The sequence below is a fragment of the Hipposideros armiger genome, unplaced genomic scaffold (assembly GCF_001890085.2).
Source record: "Hipposideros armiger isolate ML-2016 unplaced genomic scaffold, ASM189008v1 scaffold_554, whole genome shotgun sequence".
Taxonomy (NCBI): domain Eukaryota; kingdom Metazoa; phylum Chordata; class Mammalia; order Chiroptera; family Hipposideridae; genus Hipposideros; species Hipposideros armiger.
This window is the reverse complement of record NW_017731904.1, coordinates 152401-174756: the sequence shown is the minus strand read 5'-3', so window position 1 is coordinate 174756 and position 22356 is coordinate 152401. Positions and strand designations below refer to the sequence as shown.

At 35.5% G+C, this 22356-nt stretch overlaps 1 protein-coding gene across 1 annotated transcript in view; it reads left to right on the top strand.

The window, feature by feature from the left end:
• Nucleotides 1-22018, top strand: part of PIK3C2G (phosphatidylinositol-4-phosphate 3-kinase catalytic subunit type 2 gamma) — a 310994-nt gene extending 288976 nt beyond the window's left edge. The window contains exons 28-29 of the mRNA XM_019623621.1: nt 15064-15189; nt 21687-22018. Of these exons, the coding sequence (XP_019479166.1) occupies nt 15064-15189; nt 21687-21839 (279 nt within the window). The 3' untranslated portion in view covers nt 21840-22018. The remainder of the gene's footprint in view (nt 1-15063; nt 15190-21686) is intronic.
• Nucleotides 22019-22356: the final 338 nt, after the last annotated feature.

Below are 22356 nucleotides of genomic sequence, written 5' to 3'. Positions count from 1 at the left end.
CAGCTTCTTCAGTCTTCCTCTTGTTTAGTCAAAATGGCTTCTCCACATGGGAAACTCCCCAAGAGACTGCACAGATGTGGAGAAAGTCAGTAACACTGTTTTGGCTTTCTCCTTTATGCATAGAACTCTCTCAGGATGCACTTGGAAGGATTTAAAGGAGCAAACCCTCTCAACATGGCATGCAGCTGGAACATACTAGAAATTAATAAATATTTGTTCAGTGAGCAAATAGTTGGCATAATCTGTAGGGGACACATCCATTACAAACTTAGTATTAGCCAGCTATCCAAGGATCCTTGTTTATAAATCTGTGGTGTTGACAATCAGCAATTTTTGTAATAGCTGGGAAAATATTATTAAACGTTTTTTGTAGAATTTTTACTCAAAAAATAATTATTTTCAATTGCTTTTGATAAGATCATCATCGTAAATGAATATAGCAGTTGTTTAAGAAATTCTTAGGGAGGGAGAGAAAGATTCAATTAGATATTATTTATGGCTATACCCATGTTCATGCACTTTAAGTATCTATATAAATATATATATGAAAAAATAATAGAATATTAAGAATTGTGTTATTCAAGTTAACAGGACTTTTATATGGATATGATATATGATTATTAATTAAAAAGAATCCTCTTGGAAACTAAATGTTTATTCCAGTAATGTCATTGCTCAAAAACATTTTAGAACACGCCTGTTGACATTGCTTTTAGATCTGGCATATGAATCGCACAGTAAACTTGGTGATGCTACTCAATAGTCATGCCTAATATTTGATCAAAAGCAATATGAATGAATTTGGTCACCCGTTTCATTCACCAGATGGATCCCCAAATCACTTCTGACAGTTTTCAAAAATGCATCTTACACTCAGATGAAGCCGACTCCCAATAAGGATGTTTAAAACGAATGTGATGCAGGCATGAAGGGAAGCTCACTTTCATGAGTAAGCAAGCCCAAGATTTTAAGATATAGATCAAGTTATGACCAAATGACAAGCGATCAGATGAATCCCACAAAAAGAAAAAAGACATTTGGGTCACGAGAGCCTACACACTGCCAGTGCCCTCCGAAGGCAATGAATGAGGAGGCCATGCTTCGTGCAGTCCGGCTTAGGCTGCCTGCTGGCTCCTCTCTTCTCCTGGCTCTTCACATCGCCCCGCTGTTCATTCTTGGACCTCTTCTCTTTTCAACCTTCAGCCCTGCAGCTTTAAATACCACTTCTGTATCTTTCTCTTCTGTATTTATAACTCCAGCTTGGAGAGCTCCCTAAAATCCAGTCATATGTACCACTTATTACTCAACAACTCCAATAGAAATTCGATAAGCATCACAAACCTAACGCACACCAAAGCTACCTTCTGATGATTGCCCCCCATAAACCTGCTTCTTTTGAAATTTTCATCATCTCAGTTAATACCACCTTTATCCTACTAGTTGCTCAGGTTAAAATCCTTAGAGCCATTTTGACTTCTTTCACAAACTACATGCATTTTGTTGTTGTTGTTGTTGTTGTTAGCAAATTCTGTCAGCTCTGCTGACAAAATAAATCCAGAATCCCACCATTTTTTATGTCCACTGCTGCCACTGTTGTTGGTTCCAGCCACCATCATCTCTCAGCCTCCTAACAGCTCTCCCTGAGTCTGCCCTTATTTCTTTATAATCTCTTCCTAATCTAGCAGCTAGAATATTCCTGTGAGAATAAGTCAAACCCTGTCGCTTCTTTCTGGTCATTACTTGTCATTACCCTTTTGAGAAAGGAGTCTCATATCACTTACAATGAAAGCCAAAGTACTTATTAATAATGATCTGTGAGATACTACCTATCTCGCCCCCTTGACCTCGCCAACCTCGCCACCTCTTACAGACTTTTTTGTTCACTCACTTCACCCTCAGTGACTTCCTAGCTGTTCCTTGAATATGGCAGGCATGTTTTTGCCCCAGGACAAATGTACCTCCTGCTAAGTTTATCTGGACTGCTCATCCAAGACTCATGACTCAAATTCTCCATGGCTCAATCTCATATGCCCTGAATGACCATGTTTTACTGTCACCTTTTCAGTGAGGCCCTCACTGACTCGCATAGGTACAACTGCAAAACCACCCCTTTGGTGCCATTTCCAAACTTCTTTTCTTTGTTTTCTCCACTGCCCTATATCATTGCTGTAACCCCAGTGGCTAAGACAGGGTCCAGTACATAGTAGGCACTCACTGAATATTTTGTTAAATGAAAGAAGGTCACGTTACTTCTAATGTGAACTGAGAACTAGGTCCTTTCTCACCTTCCTAAAATCATCACAACAAAGTTCTCATGCCTTGCATTTTCATAGCTTCCTTAAATGACTATTTTATCTCTTCTGCTTCTCTGAAGACAGAGATAAGATTATGTTTAAAATGACAGAAAAAATCTATTTATAAATTTTCAACATATTTTCTCTGCTAATTTCAAGTTTTAACTAATTTTTATTTATTTTTTGAGCCTTTAGTATTTTCTCATGCCAAAGTAATCAGACTAAAGAGTTGTGTTTGATTTTATTTTAATATTAAAGTGAATTATTATGGCTGCAGTTTTGTTACATTTACTACTAAGTTTGATGAAAAGAGTTGTTTATCTTATATTAAATCTTTGAAGCTTTGCTCTAAGAATTACTTTCCTCCTGTGAGATCACAAGCTAAAACGAAATTGCTAAAATGTTTTCCTTTCGAAGAAGCAAGATATGATTTATTCCAGTGAATAGAGACTGACAAAGTAATGCAGTTAGTTAGAAACTTGGGAAAGATATTTTAAGTAATATTTCAGTTTACACAACAAAAAATACATAAAAGTCATTTAGCTTTGAAACATTTTTTAAATCCCTTTAGTATTTTCCCATGTAGCCCACTTTAAAATGTTCCTTTCCATTGACTTGCGCAGTGCCTCTCTATGCATGTTTCTCTGTGCATCACAATGTCAGCAATGTCTCTCCTGGTTCCATGGATTTCCCCCGAGTCTGTATCACCTCTAGACTCTTTTCTTAGACCTGCTCCAGAATATGAGATTCTGGAAGGCTCTAAAAGTAATCACTAAGAATGCCAGGCTCTCTTCTGATATTGAATATGCTCACAATATTAGTCTCTTATACTGTAACAGGAGATAAGTTATTTCAAATGAGGAGCAAGCAATAATGTCAGGCAAAGCAGGAAACACCTCAAATTGGGTGCTGTTCAATCCTTTCATAAAACACAAAAATGGGAGAAAATAGTTACTATATGAAATTAACAGGAGAGGGAGGGAGGGAGGGAGGGAAGGAAGGGGAGAGGGCGAGGGCGAGGGCGAGGGGGAGAGGGAGAGGGAGAGGGAGAGAGAGAGAAAGAGAGAGAGAGAGAGAGAGAGAGAGAGAGAGAGAGAGAGAGAGAGAGAAACACAACAAGAACCCCAGGCTAAATACACACAGACATATTAAAATTTTATTACATTTTATTTTTTATTTAGAAATTTTCTTACAATTTTAATGTGTATGTGTAGCCTGGAATTCTTGTTTTTAAAATATAGATTCCCGGGTACAACTCCGAGTGATTTTGATACTGTAAGTGTAAGTTGGGATGTCTGCATCTGTTTTACAGACATCTTCTGGTCTCATGAATTCCTCTACTCCTTCATTTCGAGACGTGTTTTTCTGTCTCCTGCTCCCAAATATGAGCATTCCAGAAAGCTCTCTGATGCAAGTGGTCCATGGACCATACATTAAAAAACATATTCCAAGTGGCTATTTACACCATAAATGGCAATCTACATGCAATTTGAAATCTATACTTGACACCAAGTGAATTGTGGTGCCTGTTGGAATAGAACAGAGACAACACTTAGATTTGGTGAAGATAACAAAAGAAGTTGTGAAAGTAAAGCTCAACTGATAGCAATATATAAATTTTGACATATAAAAATAAAAATGTTCTGTGTTTCCTTTTAAAACTAACTTGGTTAAGTGACTATCCCAATTCTTTTCAATTTTTTAAAATCTAGTTTTGTAAATGAAATTTGTCCTTGTTCTATCTTAGATGCACTTCAATCTAAATGAATGTCGATTTCTTGATAAAGGGCAATTTTTTAAGAACAATTATCCCAATAATAGTATTTGGAGACAACGCGGTGGCTCAGTTAGTTAGAGCGTGTGCTCTGAACCGCATGGGCCACTTAGAGCTACGCCCTCTTTAAGGGAAAAAAAAAAGTATTTGGAATATATTTTCTGAATAAAAAATTCCTCTTCCAGAGTTGGCCCATTATGACACTAATCTCACATTTCACAAAATAGGATGCAAAGCAGTGGGTAGTGAACAGTACTCAGCCCAGATATGGAGATTTTTGTTGTGTTTTATTGCTTTTTTTTTACCAGGGAAATATTGACCCTCAAAGATTATCAATTATTTCTTAATAAGCCATAAATTGGTCTTTAAACCTATGATAATCGATATGATCATGACAACTGATCTTTTTCCAAGAACCAACATCTTTTACTAGTCCTTCTTTCTTAAACTTTTCTGCTTTCAGGATCTCCATGAAACTTCACCATCTGTACATTCCCTAATGTACAGCACTCTTTGACAGCACTCTTTCCCAGGCTTCCTTAGCTCTTACAAATTTAAACTACATAATGTATATAGGGACTTAGTAGATGCTGGCTTCACCCTAAGCCCTAAAATGTGAACATTTTCCAATATTCAGGGCTTTAACTCTTCAAACTAATTTTCTGTAAATTTCATTAAATCTTGAGGGTTCAATGATTGTATGAATTACTTCTAAACTTATATCTCTACTTTTCATAATTCTTTGAGCTCAATTTACATAATTCCAACTGCCTGACAGGCATTTTTTGTACATTCTGATATCTTGGTATCTCTTTAAACTTGACAATTCTAAATTATAAGTCCTTTACTTTCCACTAAAGCCAGCTCTCACTCTGAAGTACTTATTTCAAAAAATTGTTGCACCATCCACCAGTGACCCCAATCAAATCTTTTTTTATAGTTATTTTCTGTATTTTGACACATTGCATTCCTCTTTTTATTTTCCTGTTACATTTATCGTTGTTGAAATCCTATTCTAGAGCGGACTCTGGGTGGTGAGCACACAATGTGATATATAGATGATGTATTATAGAATTGTACACTTGAGACCTATGTACACTTGAGACCATTGTCACCCCAATAAATTTAATTAAAAATAAATAAATAATCCTATTCTATATTCTCTGTTAATTGATCTATGGATCATTTTGATTGGCTTCTATGCTATTCCTTTCCTTTTATTTTATCCTGCATAAAACATCCTAAAACACCATTTTCATCACATCAATAATAAATTTTAATAGTCTCTATGAATTTCAAATTCCTTAGCCTAATATTTAACGTACTATACAATCTAACTATAACCTGCCTTTTATATCCTCTCCCCAACATAAAACTTGTATTATATTCTACAAGGTTAATTCATTGTTGAACAAACACATGTCATTCTAGTTGACTGTATCATACTTCTACTTATCTGCTATTTACCTTCTACATCCAACTCGACTTTCAGGCTGAGCTTAAACTTCTCATAAACTTCTCATCTTCTCTGAAGCTCCTGGGTCACTCCTGTACCTGGCGACCCTTCTGTACTTCAGCCTCTAATATTACACTTACTGTAGAAACCATCCATCTGATATTCACTGCCTTAGCTCAGTTTCTGAAACTTTTATCTTGGTTCCTCCTGTAGTTTTAATGTTTCTTGGGAGCAGTGTTCTCTGATGCAGTATCTTTTCCTCTTAAATGTACTCTGCCAGATATTTACATAAATAATCAGTTTTCCTTTGATTAATGTTAGTATGCTATACCTCTTTCAGTTTTTACTTTTAACCTTTTTCAATCTTCACATTTAAACTAAGCTTCTTGTGCATATGATACAGAGAGAGATACAGAGAAAAAATACATAGATGATAAATGATAGATGATAGATTAGATAGATATAGATATAGATATAGTTATATAACCATACTTTACATTGTAGGTAGCAATCTCTGGCATATAGAGATATTGAACCTTAAATCACTTAGAACTTTTGAAAAGTTTTCCCAAGAGCTTTGTTAAGCCAAGCTTTTCATATTCTGTATTTGCAGAGTGAGTTTTCCAGACCCAAAAGAAGGACTTGGCATTGCCTATTGTTTTTAACCTTGTTAGATACTCACACAGTTCATCATTCCAGCTCCTCATGTCTCAGTCCTGATGATCTAACCCAGCATACTGACCATAACACTCAGGTTACTGATGCCTATACATCATATAAGTATCTTTATTTAAGTCATGATAACACTGGATTGCAGGACAGAATCAAGGCAAATATTTAGGTATATAAAATTATTATATTTTACCCATGAATACTAGTTTCTGCTTTTTGCAATTCATCTTCTTCCCCTAATGTAAAGCATAGCAACACTACAAATCTAATCTTCCAGTAAATCATCTGTTCTTTTCAATTCCTCAAAAATCACTAATAAAACATAATCTCTCTTATTTGTACAATTTTCTCAGCACTTGGGGATAAAGGCTAAGGGTTAGGAGATTTAAAATCATTTAAAGCAGTTCAGTGCAATTGTGGAAAAAAAAGTTGAATTACCAGCTAACTCATAAATAACTCTTCAGCATTTGCTATTGAGTAGATTGTAAAGAAATAAATGAGGTTTAAAGCCTTATTTCTTACATATTATTAAGACTGAGAAATGGAAAAACTTGCTAAGCTTCACAAGACATTCAGTAACAAAGTCTGGAGCTCTAATTAGAATTTTGAATTTTTAGAAGCAATTCAATTTGTATGTATTGAGTTAGATAACAAATTCTAGCTACCAAACTTTGATTTCTGTCTAGTTAACTATAATACTTCAAATTGATTTAAAATATATATAATTATATATACATATATATAATATACATAATATATATATATAATATATAATACACACAGACACACCAGGGGTGCCAAAAAAATGTATGCAAGTGGACACTTTGGTCAACGTTGCTCAAGCAGTAGTTCGCCATAATCAGAAATGTCTGGACACTGATGGTAACCATTTTGAGCACCTCTTATAACTGCAGAAGTCAAATGTGACTTGTATTCATCTTTTGTTATCAGTATATATTGAGTATTGCAATTTTAATAGTTTTTTCCTTTCTTAAAATGTGTATACATTTTTTTGGCACTCTGTGTGTGTGTGTGTGTGTGTGTGTGCGCGCGCGCGTGTGTGTGAAGATGATATACATAAGTCAAAGTGATCATGAAAATGAGTTTCTTGTTTCTTGTTTTAAATTTTTTTTATTAGTTTCAGGTATACAAACAATGTAATAGTTAGGCATTTACACCCCTCACAAAGTGATAACCTCACTCCCCCAATCTACTACCCTTCTGACATCGTATATAGCTATTACTGGATTAAGAAACTGTGGTACATTTACACAATGGAGTATTACTCGGCCATAAAGAAGAATGAAATCTTACCATTTGTAACAATATGGGTGGACCTAGAGAACATTATGCTAAGTGAAATAAGTCAGTCAGAGAAAGACAAATACCATATAATCTCACTTATATGTGGAATCTTAAGAACAGAATAAATGAGCAAACTAAACAGTTTGTTATTTCTTTGAAGGCTGAAATGATTTTGATCACTTTTCCGTGTCCTCTCACAGACCATCCAAAGTGTTAGACACATGGTACTTTGATTTTTAAACTGACTTAAAAAACAAAATTATTGGCAATCACCTATTGATGATAAGAGGCTTAAATGGGCATGAAATGAAGCAAGAGACCATCCTAATTTAATTCACAAGGGCCTGGAATCATTCCACTCTACATTAACCAACACAAACAGAAAGACTGGAAAGATCATGGCACCACTGCTTTAACTGAAGCACACAACATACCATATATCACAAGCACTTTTATTGTACATCTGTACTTTTACTGTCTTTTTAGAGATGCTCTTCACAATGGCTAGCCTAAGTTTTGCAATTGCAATTTGGCATGCACATAGATGAGGAAAATGCTTTTTTATTGTGTTGCTTTGTTTCTGGCATAGGCCTCAGGTTTTTATAGTCCTATCATATTTTAATCATCATCAGTTGATTTCTACCAAAGCCTATATTATCCTATGATTGGAAACATTTAAGTTGTAAAAAAAACTTGATGGAAAATTCTCATAAATTATTCATAAAAAGATAATAACCTATTAAATACAATTAAGTTTTGAATTAATCTACAGAAGCTTACAAAGTGTCTGATATTTTTAAACCATGCATCTTTATCACATTCCTGATAAAACTTGATCTAGAAGGGCTGTTAATTTAAATTTGACAGTTGCTTTTACATTCTCTGTAAATATAAGGTAGTAGTTAAGAACATAGAGGTCTTATAGAAAAAAATTCTTCAATAAAATAAAGGCAATAATACTGGCTCAAGAATTATTTAACGAGAGTATTTTAAATTAAGTATATACTCATTTTGTGATGTTTATTATTATCATTACTATATATGAAAAATAAATAACTTCCTCATATATTCATATAAAAGTACTGAGGGGTTGCTGGCATAGCCTACAATGTGAGATGGTTTTATTTACTTTCTAAACAATTTATATTGGGCTCTGTTTTGATTTTTCTCTATTTTGATGAATTAACCATGTTTTTAACATACTTTCATTTCCTGATAAGAACAACTAAAGTAGCACTGAAAACCATTTGAAATGCTGTGTGCAAGCTGACGCAAGACACAAAGGTAGAAAATTGGTATATTTAATTATTCATACACCTATAACAATACCATTTAGAAGTCAACATTGTGAACTAATATACATACATTTATTTTAAGCTTTATAAACTAAAATAATAACCAAGCTAAGAATCCTCTATATTTAACTCTTCAGTTGAGAAAACGTCTCTCAACCAGTGAATGCTATGAATATCCTAAGGCCTTCATTTCCACATTTCCAATCTTTTTAAAGAGGGACCCCTTAAAAAAAGAAAACAAAAAAAAAGAAAAAGAAAGATTCCCACATATGTAGGCGGTATCTTTATTTCCCCTGTAGGGTAGTAGGGAAGACTTGGTGATCCAGCTCCCAGCGTCCACCCAAAGGTCCCCATAAGGCCAGTTAGTTTAACTTTCTCCTGTTAAATTCAATGTCCCTATTTCTGTTTCTTCCATGTACTCCACAAAAGAGAAGCATGGAGGGGAAAACTTCCATGATGTTGAGAGACGGTGTGGGAATTTAGTACAAAAATATTAAGCTTAGTTCACATTCCACAATTTATTAGGCTCCCAATAAATTATCAGGTCATCAAATGGCATCTAGAAACAGATATTAATATCCTGTTGTGCTTATTGTCAAGGTTTTTAATGAAGTGGGAGAAGTCCCGAGTGGTGGGTAAGGCTGTCATAGGAGAAAAAGGAAGGCCCTGGGGAAAGGGGACAGCAATTGGAGGTCAAGTGCCCAGACGATACTGAAGACAGGCACATGAGTTTCATTCAGAGTACAAATAATTATGTTAGAAATCCAATCTAGATCCAGGTGGGCGGGTGGAAAGAGGTTAAAGAAGGAGAGTAAGCATCTATTGTCTAATATGATCTGAAACATGACATAAAGTCAAAGTTTTAGAAGTGGGACATTGAGAGATATTGGACCTAACAAGCAGACCTTAACACAAATTCTCCTGATCAGTCACAAAACCCAAAGATGTGCATGAAAAGATCAGCTCTAACAGAACGATCCTTCAAACAGCTAAGGGTTCAGGGTAAACACCTGGGGCAGACTTCGAAAACAAAACCCCAGATGCATCCACTTTACCCTGCAGTTGGCTTTTTACTGCTTGGTATTATAATAAGAAAGGTTGCAAGAGAAGAAAAACTATTTAAATGAAATTTTAGGACGTTAAGAAAACTTTTAGTTTTTATATTACATTATAAATAATGATTCAACAAATAGCTATGGGGTACTTTCAAAGAGTTAGACACTATGAATACCTACGTCATTCATTCAATCACTTGATCACTATTTAGTGTCTACTATATACCAAGTACTTTGTTAGGGACAGGTTTCCATGGGGGAAAAAAGGAATGCCATAAAAGGAAAGCATGGTCATAAAAGGAAAGAAAATAATAAGGTAAATGAAAGCCCAATTTCAAGTGAGGATTTTAAAATTTTAATTAGAGATTTAGACACATGTTGAAAGCTTAGGAAGAAAGAACTGAGGGTGGGATTAGGGTAATGGAGTAGCGGGTAACCAATGGAGCAAAGCTCCCAGAAAATGTGAGGAGAGGCAGGTGTGGCACAAAAAGACATGGATATTCCTTTTAAATAATTTCTGATCTCATAGGGAAGATAATATACATGTAAAACTATTTTTGAAACATAGAAAATGATCAATATTTTACCAGAAAATCTAGAAAATAGAGAACTCAGAGTTAATATGAGCAACAAAAATAGTTTACAGGACTTCACATTACCTTCTGAGCACAGTAAAACTATTAGCCAGAGTTCGAAGGAAAGTAGTGGTGCTGCTTGACTTCAGTGCACAAAGAATAAGAAAGTCCTCAAGTGACACAAGACACTTCTCATTGTTCAGATTGAGGGTCAGACTAAGAACGCTGTATCATCCCCAAGCCTTATGACTCCTCAGGCCAAAGGGTTAAGTCTTTGTGAAGGTCTGAAAGAAGCCAGAGTAAAAAATCCTATGGTGAGCCATTGAGACAAATAGGGGTTATTTAATCATTCTCAAGTAAAATTTATTTCCCATAAACATAAGGGCAAAGGGTGAAATGAGAGATATTGATGAGTGGACAGCTAGTGATTTCTTTAGTAAATTAGCTGAGATGTTTAGGAGCAGGCTATGGTGCAGTAAGAAGAGGAAAAAAATAATGTTAATGAGACAGCTGCTTTGGAAAACAATTCTCTTAAAGACTTGAGAAATCAATGCCTGCATTGAAAGCTGCTAAGGACAGACTAAGCCCACTGCTCCAATCGAATGCGTTCCTGACGTAAACTGAAACCTGTACTGTTTTATTATCCTAAAAACTCCAGGACATTGAAAGAACTTGTGATGCTAAGTTGGAGATAGAAGCCCAAGTCCTGAGTTACTAAATGATTGTGAAGTGTGGTATACAAAAGAGTTTTCACCTTCTGTAATTGGAAGTTTATTCTTCAGGCAGTGGGAAATGCTTGAATGTTTTGAGAAGGAAAGTGACATGATCAAAGCAACTTCATAGGAAGGTTAAATAAAAGAGTGATTTACAGGATGAATTAAAGAAAGAGGTGGGAAGACGGGGGCATCAAAAGTAATTGAAATCCAGTTATAAGTTAGGAAATAAAGATCTGTGGTGGCAGATGAGCTGGAGCAAAAAGGTAGGATGCTGAACTTGGTACATACTTGGATTTCAAAATCAAGGACAAGGGCGGAACCAGGAAAGAGAAATGGTACCATTTAATAGAATTTTAACGAGTGGTGAAAAATCTGTTTTGAAGTGATGAGGGAGAATAGAAGATAGATTATGGTTAGAGTATATATAAGGGTGCCAATAACATATCCAGGTGGGGATATTCACGGGTCACTGGGCTGGGGTCCTAAGAATGAACTAGAGATTGTTTGTTGGGAGTCATCTACATCAGTGGTTCTCACTTCGGGTCACTCTTTCCCCCAAATGACATTTAGCAACACCTGGAAACATTTTTGGTTGTCACAGCTGGGATGATGGTGCTACTGGATTCTAGTAGGTAGACTTCCAGGATACTCTTAAAACATCCTGAAACTCTACCTACCTACTATACCAGTAACAGAACAGCCCCTACAAGAGAGAATTAAAAGAATTATTTGGCCCCAAATGTCAGTAGTGCCAAGGTAGAAAAGCCTTGCTTATAAATGTCACAGTTAATTACGGATATCTTGTCCAATCAGTACATATAGCATATTCATGTTTAATTTATAGACAATAAAAATAGTATCAAACATTCACTGTGTTTTACTCTATTTCAGGCACTGGTCTCACATTACATGGTTTATTTTATTTAATCTTTTAAATACTATGAGATAGTATCCTCACATAACAGGTTAGGAAACCGATCCACTGAAAAGTTAAGATGCTTGCCAAGAGCCACATAGCTGGCTAATTTGGGGGCCCAGATTGCAATCAATAAGTCCATTTCCAGAACCATGATTCTAACCTCTAAGCTGAAGCACACAGTGACTAAAGGTATGGTGAGATGAAACCCATTGGCAGGTAAGAGACAATTACACAGGGCAAAAACACTCCATTCTTCTCACCAAAAAGAAAATATTCACTCTCTCAAATATTAATAGCAGCTTCTTTCTGTGCCACTGCAGAGCTCATTATGCCCCTGACACGTTTAAAATTCCTCCTCCTGGGGGAAGCTTTCAAGGGGGGAACGAATACCTTGAGCTCTATCTAAAGCAGTAGCTTTGGCCATCTTAGCATTTTGACATATGGATGTGTCCAGATATGTTTTATATAATTTGTGAATAATAAAAAAAGCCAAATTTTCCTGAAGATGTAATTTTTACCATGTGAATTAGAAATGAATAAAATCTCAAGAAACTGGAAATGAAACTACCTTATGACCCAGCAATTCCACTCTTAGGTATTTATCCAGAAAAACCCAAGACATTAATTCGAAAAAATAAATGCACCCCTATGTTCATTGCGGCATTATTCACAATAGTTATGACTTGGAAACAACCAAAATGCCCATAGGTAGACGACTGGATTAAGAAACTATGGTACATTTACACAATGGAGTATTACTCAGCTATAAAAAAGAAGGAAATCGTACCATTTGCAATGATATGGATGGAACTAGAGAACATTATGCTAAGTGAAATAAGTCAGTCAGAGAAAGACAAATACCATATGATCTCACTTATATGTGGAATCTAAAGAACTGAATAAATGAGAAATGTAAACAGAAATAGTCTCAGAGACACACAGGAAAAACTGAGGGTTGCTAGTTGGGAGGTGATGGGGATGAAGGAGAAGGGGAAGGGACGATACAAATTGGTAACTACAATATGGCCTCAGGGATAGAAAAGACAGTCTGTGGAATATAATCAATAATGTTGTAAATATTTTTTAGGGGGCCAGATGGACTCATGTCTTGTTAGGGAGACCACTTCATAGTCGGTGTAGAGGCCTGACCACCGCACTGTATTTCTGAAGCTGAAGTTGAATAATATTGTATGTAAACTATAATTATATATACATATAGTCATGGGACGTGGAGTAGAGTGTGGGAATGGAGTCAATGAAATTGCAATAGATAAGTATGATATCAGGGGTGGGAGGGCAGTAGATGGGGGAAGGGTGTTATTTCTGCGTGAAGGGTGAAAAGGATAACTAGTGCGTTGTTCTGTACACCTGAAACTAATAATTTAAAAAAGAAAGGAAGAAAGAAAAGAGGGTCAGCCGAGTGGCGCATTGGTTAAGAGCTGGCTTGGGACACCAGAGGGCCCCAGTTCGGATCCCACATATGAGGGCCAGTGACACTGCCCTCTACAGCTAAGATGCTGAACAACAGCTCAACCTGGAGCTGGGCTGCCGTGAGTCGCCGGCGATGGTGTAGGCTTTAGCCCCTATGGCAGTGGGTTGCCATGGGCTACCGTGTATAGCCAGCAGCCAGCGTGAGCGGCCAGCAGCCGCCGTGAGCAGCCATCCAGAAGCAAGCGACTGATCTGCCTCGCCTGGGAAGAGCACAATGATGGTGCCAACTTGGGCCAGTGAAGCAACATCCTCCACAACTAGACTGAAGAACAAAAGGACAGCAACTTGTCTGTTCCCCTTCCCCCAATTCCCCAGCGCTGTTCCCATTCCCCAATTCCCCAATAAAAATCTTTAAAAAAAAATGAATAAAAGTTAGTCCTATAATAATATATATCACTCTTATTTCCAATATGCTTTTTTGAGTGCCAAAGAAAGATGTAAAAATAAAGCTAATGACGTTGGGGTGGTCCTGGATGTCCACATGTGAATGTCAGTGATTCACAGCATTAAAATATGTTTGTTGAAAATTCCCGATTTCATGGAATGTATCAAAACAAGTACTTAATTCCTCAAGTTTGATGTTTAAATCATCCTCTTTAAATTACATAAACATTTCATATTTTATTAAACCAGATATTCAGAATTTTAATACCATTCACTTTCCATCTGGTCAAGACTGCAAAGATAGAACCCATTTCTTTGAAACATGGCAGTTTCCAAATTTCTGAAACAGTAGGCTCCTTCTTCAAATGATACACTAAGAAATAAAAATATCCATAATAAGGAAAGATGGAAAAGAAGAAAGCGGGAAGTTCTGGAGCCAGAATGGTGGAGGTGGGGGTGAGCGGGCAGTGGTTAGGAATCATGGGAAGAAGGGATCCAGAGATGCACCAGCCAGCATCCTTACTCAGGCTGCAACTTAGGAAACTGATGGGGCTCAACGGAACACAATTTAAAAGGGGTTATTTAATATATTTTAGGAAATTTTAGATAATAAAATTATAACCATTTTAAAATCTGAAGTTGTAGGTCTAATAGATGTTTGAATTAAATTCTGCTTTAAAATGTGATATTAGCTAATATACATACCATGAAATGCTACATCTCATTTTACGTGTTAAGCTTGAATTTTTTTATGTTCAAGGGGTATACTGTATCCCGAGGTACTTAATTACTGTCTCTGCCTGTGGCTTATATTCATCTCTCAACCATTTCTGTCAAAAATGCAAATTTAGATTTACTGTAAAAAAATAAATTATATTTAATGGGCTTTTAAATGAGTTCTTTGACACAACACTTAATTTAAGATGGACAATTTTACTCTTTTCAGCTGTACTCTGGAATTATTTCTGAACAGTGATGTATTCCTTTTGATTGTTCTCGTATTTTCTGATAAACAGAATGACGGTAGTACATCTTGATCCTGCCTGTGGTCTAGATATTTAGTAGCTACGTACTTGTTTTCTTTGATAGCGACACACATTAATATTTATGACCGTTTTCCTTTGCAGCATCTCCCAGATGGCTCTGCGCCCAGTGCACATGTTGAATTTTATCTTTTACCATATCCCAGTGAAGTCCGTAGGAGGAAAACAAAACCTGTTCCAAAATGTACTGACCCCACTTACAATGAAATTGTAAGTATGATTCATCCCTTTTTCAGTCATTTTGTTATTTTTCTTACCATTTTTCAGCTTAACAACCAAATATGGAAACTTTGCAGTAATTGGCAGCATTATTCCTTAAAGGAAAGACATTTCCCAAAATAAGCACCATGTGCTGATCACTGTTCTAGATGCTGTGGGAACTGGAAAATATACTGCTTTCGAAGTGCTTATGAACCAATTTTCAAATTGTGGCTAGCCTCCAGTAAGAGTCTAAGACTATGTGGCATTTATTTTATATATTATTATTATCCCTGACTTCTGATTTTCTCTACCCTTACTTTCCTTTAGGTTTTACTTACCTAATAAGCTTATTATAGTTTAATCTGTATATAAAAATACGTTTCATAAAGTCACATTTGAAAAATCTAAATAAACAAGTACAAAATACAAATTAAATTACCATTAATTTACATTGATATAGCTCTCTGTCTCATTTGTTTTATAAGATTTGAACATCCAATCCCCTACTTCCGAGGCAAGCCCTACATTTATTCTCTTGATTCCATCCTCTCACATCTCTCTGTACCTTGCTCAGCTGATTATTTGCTCTTCTTAAGGCTGTCTCATCCATTGGATCCTTGATTCAGAAATCTTTAAAAAACAAATCAAAACAAACTCCTCAACTCAAGGTTTCTAAAGCATCCAATTTTTCTTTCCCTCCCTGTCATCTCCAAACTTTTACAAAATTAACTCACATTTTTTGCACTCCCTTTTCACCCTTTAATCCTTTGCAGTGTGGATTCTGACTTTAATTGATGCTGCTTTATTAGACACTGAATAAAGACTCCTAATTGTTCAATCCAGTGAGCCCTCAGGCTCTCCTCTCCTGAAGTTACACAACAACATGGCTGAATATGCCTCTCTCTTGGCACCTCCTCACATGCTTCTTGAGTGCTTCCTTTTCTTAATCCCCTTCCATCTTCTCTTACCCCTCCCTTATTTTCCTGCATTGCCATCCTTCCTCTTAAAATAGTGTTGCTGGAGTTCCATTATTTATCTACCTGTATCTCTTCTCGATATTCTCTCAAATTATCTGGTGTATCCACAGATTTTTATTTAGGTTGCATCTGAATCTATTCCTCACGCCCTGGCTTTTGTCCTAACCTTTTGACCTACACTTCTGCCTGATTACTGAAGAGCTCCATTTGAATGTCTCCTAACCACTTTTAAACCAGGCTTTCCTCCCCTGTTTGCCACCTAAAAAGATAACTTCTAATGACATCTGCCTGTCTCACTCACCTGTCCAACTAATCGCCACATTTCGTCAGTTCTCCTTGTGCAGCTGCCTGCCTCTTAAATCTGTTATTTTCTTTCCGGTCCATCGCCATTTCTTTGTTTGAGGTTCTTGTGACTTTGGTTACTATCATAGCCTCCTATCTGCCTCCTGGCTTGTGTTTTTTGTTTAAATCTTTCATATTTCTACGTATAATGTCTTTCAAAAACTAGTCATATTTATTAATTTCCTGTTTAAATTTTTTCAAAGTTTCTTCACTTCCTACTGTATAATGTCAAAAATCCTAAACATGATGTCCATAGCCCTTAACACTCGACTCAGTAATTTTCCTAAGTTGTCTCTTAGAGCCATATCATCCTCATGCACTTTAAAAAAAAATTGGGGGGGATAAGTGTAATATATATATTATATATAATACACCAAGGGTGCCAAAAAATGTATACATATTTTAAGAAAGGAAAACTGTGTTAAAATTGTAATACTCAATATATACAGATAACAAATGAATATATATATATATATATATATATATATATATATATATATATATATATATATATATATGGAGGGAGAGAGGGGGAGAGAGAGAGAGGGGGAGAGATAGAGGTTGAGACTTCTCTAATTTAGTAAGGGAAGATATTTTGATATTTTATTTGTCACGATGTCAACAGCTAGAGAGATACACACCTCCCAACAACATCACTAGTTTCTGTACTTTTTGAGTACAAGACTCCGGCTTCAATGAAAGTTCTCAGACTTAATGATGCACTTCAGCATTTATAATCTAAAGAAGCACATAATGACAAAAAGTCACTAACAGTTCATGAGAGTTTTTAAAAACTTGTGTTTTATATTTCAAGCTCCATGTGTTATTATAAACAGTAGTACATACACATGCATGGAGATTTATATGCTTGTTATGTCCATAAATTTTCTGATGGCTTGCAATTATTTGGGGCCCTCATACATTCATGACACACTGACTAAAAATTCCTGCAGTAATTTTTCCATCAGTCTATACTTATAGCATGAACACATACCACTTATACTTGGAACATATGTAAAATTGTTTCAATGACCATAGTCCACGCACAGCAAACTCCAATTTATACAGAATCCAAATGTGCAGAAATGTGAATTAACGTGTGGATAATTAACTCTTCTAATAATAATCATCATAATATAAGCAAATTTGGCAAAGAAACTGGTTAAATTTAGAAAGCCATGAAGAAAAAAAAGGGCTATGTTCTAAATTTTTTTTCACCTGATAAACTGTCTGCATCAATAAAACAAAAATATTTTTTTTAAGAAATGCAAAAAGAAAGTATTCTATACCAGTTTTAACTCTGGTTTTACTTTCTCTTGACTTCAGCTGTGATGTAAGCCCTCATCTCTGTGCCAACCCCCTCAATTATTTCTGGGCATCCTCAGTGACACTTTTAATGTATTTTCTAGGGAGCTCAGTAAATTATCACATGGCAGCTAACTTGTTTCTAACTTCCCCCCTGCTTTGCTTCCCAACTACTACTACTCAGGCACTCACCATGGCTGGCATTTCTCAAGCTGCCAAAGTCAAGCATTGTTCTGGGAAGTGGGGGAGAATGGCCTTGCTCTCCTTTTTATATAAATCTCTTAGAGGGATGCAAAGGGGTTATTGCATTGCATCACCAATGTCTCACAAAGATCTTCATGAAAATAGTTCTTCCTGTTTCTTTTCACAGCCCTTCCTCCCTGACACCTAGACCTGAGAGAGGCTGGGTCAGGGACATAGCCAAGTGTCCCTTTAGTATCCACCCTTCAGATACTAACGCTTTCATACAGAGCCAAGCTTGTCTACTTGACACTTCCCAGAGTGAGTCTCAACAGGCTTTGCCAGCAGTCTCCCAGAAAAACCCCATCATATACAAATCCCAGTGGTAGCCATGACTCTGCTCAAGGTGGGGCAGGGCTGCCGGTAGAGATGCTCAGAACTGCACCGCAGCCATTAAGAAGCAGAACTGGGATTCTGGCTCCGAAGCCAATGCTCTTTCCATTCTATTACCTTTGGCACCTGGTTAAAGTCCATCATTTTTTTTTAAATGACTCAATAGATTCTATCTTATAACAGAATTATTTTATTATAGTCAATGTATTTTTTTTACATGTATTCCTTCCTTAGATATTATCCTATTATAAAGCATAAGGGGGACATTAGGAAGGGCAGAACACAATCATTCTGTGTGTTTTACGTACCTTAAAATATCTCCTAGAAGGTGTATGACTATTCAGCATAATGCTAAGTACATGGCACACTCAGTAAGCAATAGCTATTGTTATCTATATGGTCCTCTCATTTGATATGCAGAACACAATGAAAGTTCAACTTGTAAATAAAGACATTGATGCCTTGAGGTCAAACATTATGACCAGGGCCACATAGCTAGACTTAAGGTCCAAAATTGCATGATTCCAAGGCCCATATTGACCCCACTAAACTATGCTGTGTTATCCCTCCTTCTCTCCACCCATTGAGTTCTGTTCTCAATTGTTTTTTAACTCACCCTTTCATCATCCTGTCTCCTTCACTCCTCTTCCCACCAGCACCAGACATACTTTGGTTTCCTTATTATTCTTTTTCCATTGCAATCATTAAAATACACTTTAGAATGATTTACTAGACCCTGGTGTCAAACACCACACAGTGAGTGCTTATATATAAGTTAATAGATATTTACTTTAAACAAGGTTTGTCTACTTGATGTAATAATTTTAAACCTACATAGCCAATATTTGTCAGGAGGCAATGAAGACTTAGTTCATGCCAGTGGGTAAAATGTATTATAAAGTGAAATCAAAATAGCTGTACATTTTTGGTCTGTTTATGTGAAAGCAGAATATATATTAAATCATTTGGCGAAAAATTCTCAAAGAACATAATCATTTGTGTACTTCTCTAGCATTACCCTCTAATTATTCATTGCACAGTGAGAAAACAATGTTTATTTTTTAACAATTTGTGGATGCAGTTAAGAAATTATGCATCTATGATGTGCAATGCCCATAAAACTTCAGTCACTTTTAAGAAAATTACTTTTGCATAATGAAGCACAATGAAAATATTCCATAAAGTAATATAAACTTTTGAGTTGAAATGTTTGTATTTTAACCAGGAAGGCAATTAATTCCTAAGAGCATTTCTTGAGAATTTCAGCTTCCTCAGTACTTGGGAGACTCAAGTCTGTCTTGAAGTGTTTTCTCCAGTCAACTAATATAAAATACCAAAAAACAACTGTTCTTTTTTCTGTATTTGGTGGATCTTTGTCAGCTACAATTTTTTAGTGTTTAATATGTACCAGACTTTGTAGTAAGGCTTGTACTCATTATCTCATTTATTCTTCCCCACAATGTTAAAAGGTAAATATTATTATCCATTATGCAAATGAGAATACATGTAATTGACAACAGATTAATATAAATATGTATTATACACATGTTTCTTTTCAAGTTACATCTTTAGGATTTATTTATAGGATTCACAGAGTTCTTAAGCCACACTTTTCCAAAGGCCTAATGCATAGAGTTATTCCATTTTCCTACTTCACATACAGTAACACTTTGAGGGCCCTTTTATCAACTTATCTATAAAATACCAGATGGGTTCATCTGCTGAAAGTGTTGTGGGAGGAAAATAGAGAACAGTTTAGACAGTTCAAAATAGCTACTACAGAGAAAAGGAAAAGGAGTTTATTCTGAAGTCCTGGAAAGATAAGAGTCCCAGAGAGAGTGGTTCCCAGAGACCACTATGGCATCGCTTTGCAGTTAAAGAAGTTGAATTACAGTGGTAGGGTTTTGAGATTTTTAAGGCAGCCCTTAAAATCTTTTATTATCCCAGAGGAGCTCAATAGATGATATGGAATTATTTGAATAAGCAGTCCTAGGGAAAGATAATCTCCTTTCTGGAATGTGAGTAAAATCCTAGAACAGGAGGTAGCCAGGAGCTGCCACATGACGCAGGGTAGACTGGGTTAACATATTATAATATATTGGACCGCACATCCTTGACTGAATTATTACTTACTTTTTAAGTGAATCATTGTTCAGAGCAGCTAACAGATCTTGAAGGGAATTTCATGGGTTCATAAATGGTAGGCGAATCCCAGTGTGACAGACAAGAAACTACATCCAGATTCACTGAGGAGGCTTTTCAGTTGACTTAATGAGCTCCCTCCTCAATTGTTGCCTCTGCTGCTTTTTTGCATATGTAGAGAACACTTCTTTCTATCTTGCAGCTTGTTTATAAAAAGCAAGCAAGTTTGAAGCAGCATATGAAACTCTGAATGTGTTCTAAGGAGTTTCCCTGGCAACCATGCTGGATTTACACAAAATTCTCCCCTTTTCATGATGGATTACTAATTTCTAGATAGTACTACACTTTAAAGTTTCCTTACCACCACAGGCACCCACCCAGTGGTAACGCCTGTGACTTCCAGGATATTATAAAATACAGTTAAACATATCCCTTTTTAAAAAATAGTTATATGACTAGTAAGTAGAAAAGAGCAAGACACAAAACTATACATACAGCATAATTAAAGCTCGGATTCTTAAAAAGTGATTATATATAGAAAACATAAAGATTATCAAAATGTTAACTGTAATTATCTCCCAATGGTAGAAATATAGCTATTTCCTTTTTATGTTCTTTGTTTCATCCATATTTTATTTAATTAGCACATAGTTTCATAATAAAAATTAAGCAATTTTAAATAAAGGAACCACAGATTGACTTCTTCACACATCAAAAGAAATGTTGGTGTACTACATTAAAATAACACAAGGAAATCATGGAAATTGGTCTGCTGTCATCATAAGCCTTCAACAAAGAAAGATAGTGTTCAAGTTCCCATGTTAATTCAAGGACAGTCAATTCAAGGACACTTAAAAGGTGAAATGTATTTAAATTTCTTCCCAGAGAATAATTTAGTCTTATTAAATTTGGAATGGACAATTATTAATGAAATTAGAGTAAATTTTAAGCTCCTTAGAAAAATATTCTATTACTAAAATTCATTATGTTCGCAGAACCTTTAGGTAGCTTTTCAGAATTAGTTAGAAATGAAAGATTCTAACATTAGCCTATCCATTTCAAGGTATAAGGTATTAGCAGCTAAATGTTTTTATTAAAAGCGATATTTTTAAAAAGATTCATTTAGCAGGTCTGATTTCTATTTTTATTATTTCTCTCCCTTTTCAGGTGGTATATGATGAAGTTACAGAACTCCAAGGACACGTCTTAATGCTAATTGTGAAGAGCAAAACCACATTTGTGGGAGCAATTAACATCCAACTTTGTAGTGTCCCACTCAATGAAGAAAAATGGTACCCACTGGGAAACAGTATAATTTGACCATTACAATGAACATATGCATTATTCATTAACTACTTGTATTTTTTTCCACTTCTGGGCCTCTCTATCACATGAGCAGGGCATTTTTGTTGTCAAAGATAGTGTAATTTACTAAGGACACAATGAAAAGGAAACAGAATCACTCTTTTATAGTTATTTATTCTCTACCTGTGTTTCACTGTTTTCTTAGAATCCTTTCTCCTCAATTAAAATGCTGATCGATTGTATAAAATACATGTAAAAATAATAAAAGAATATTTAATTTAAATACATCTTTTAAATAAAATATATGTTCACATTTTGTTTTAATTGTGTTCCTCCAATTAAAAGCAATAGCTTTAATGTATTTTTTAAGAAACACAGGCAAATAAATAAATCTTATCAATTAATTCAAGACCTAAGTATATCTGCAACACATTTTTTTAAATGTGAATATATATATATATATATATATATATATATATATATGTATGTATCTGCATAACCACTTATAATCCTATATATTGAGAGGTTTGGT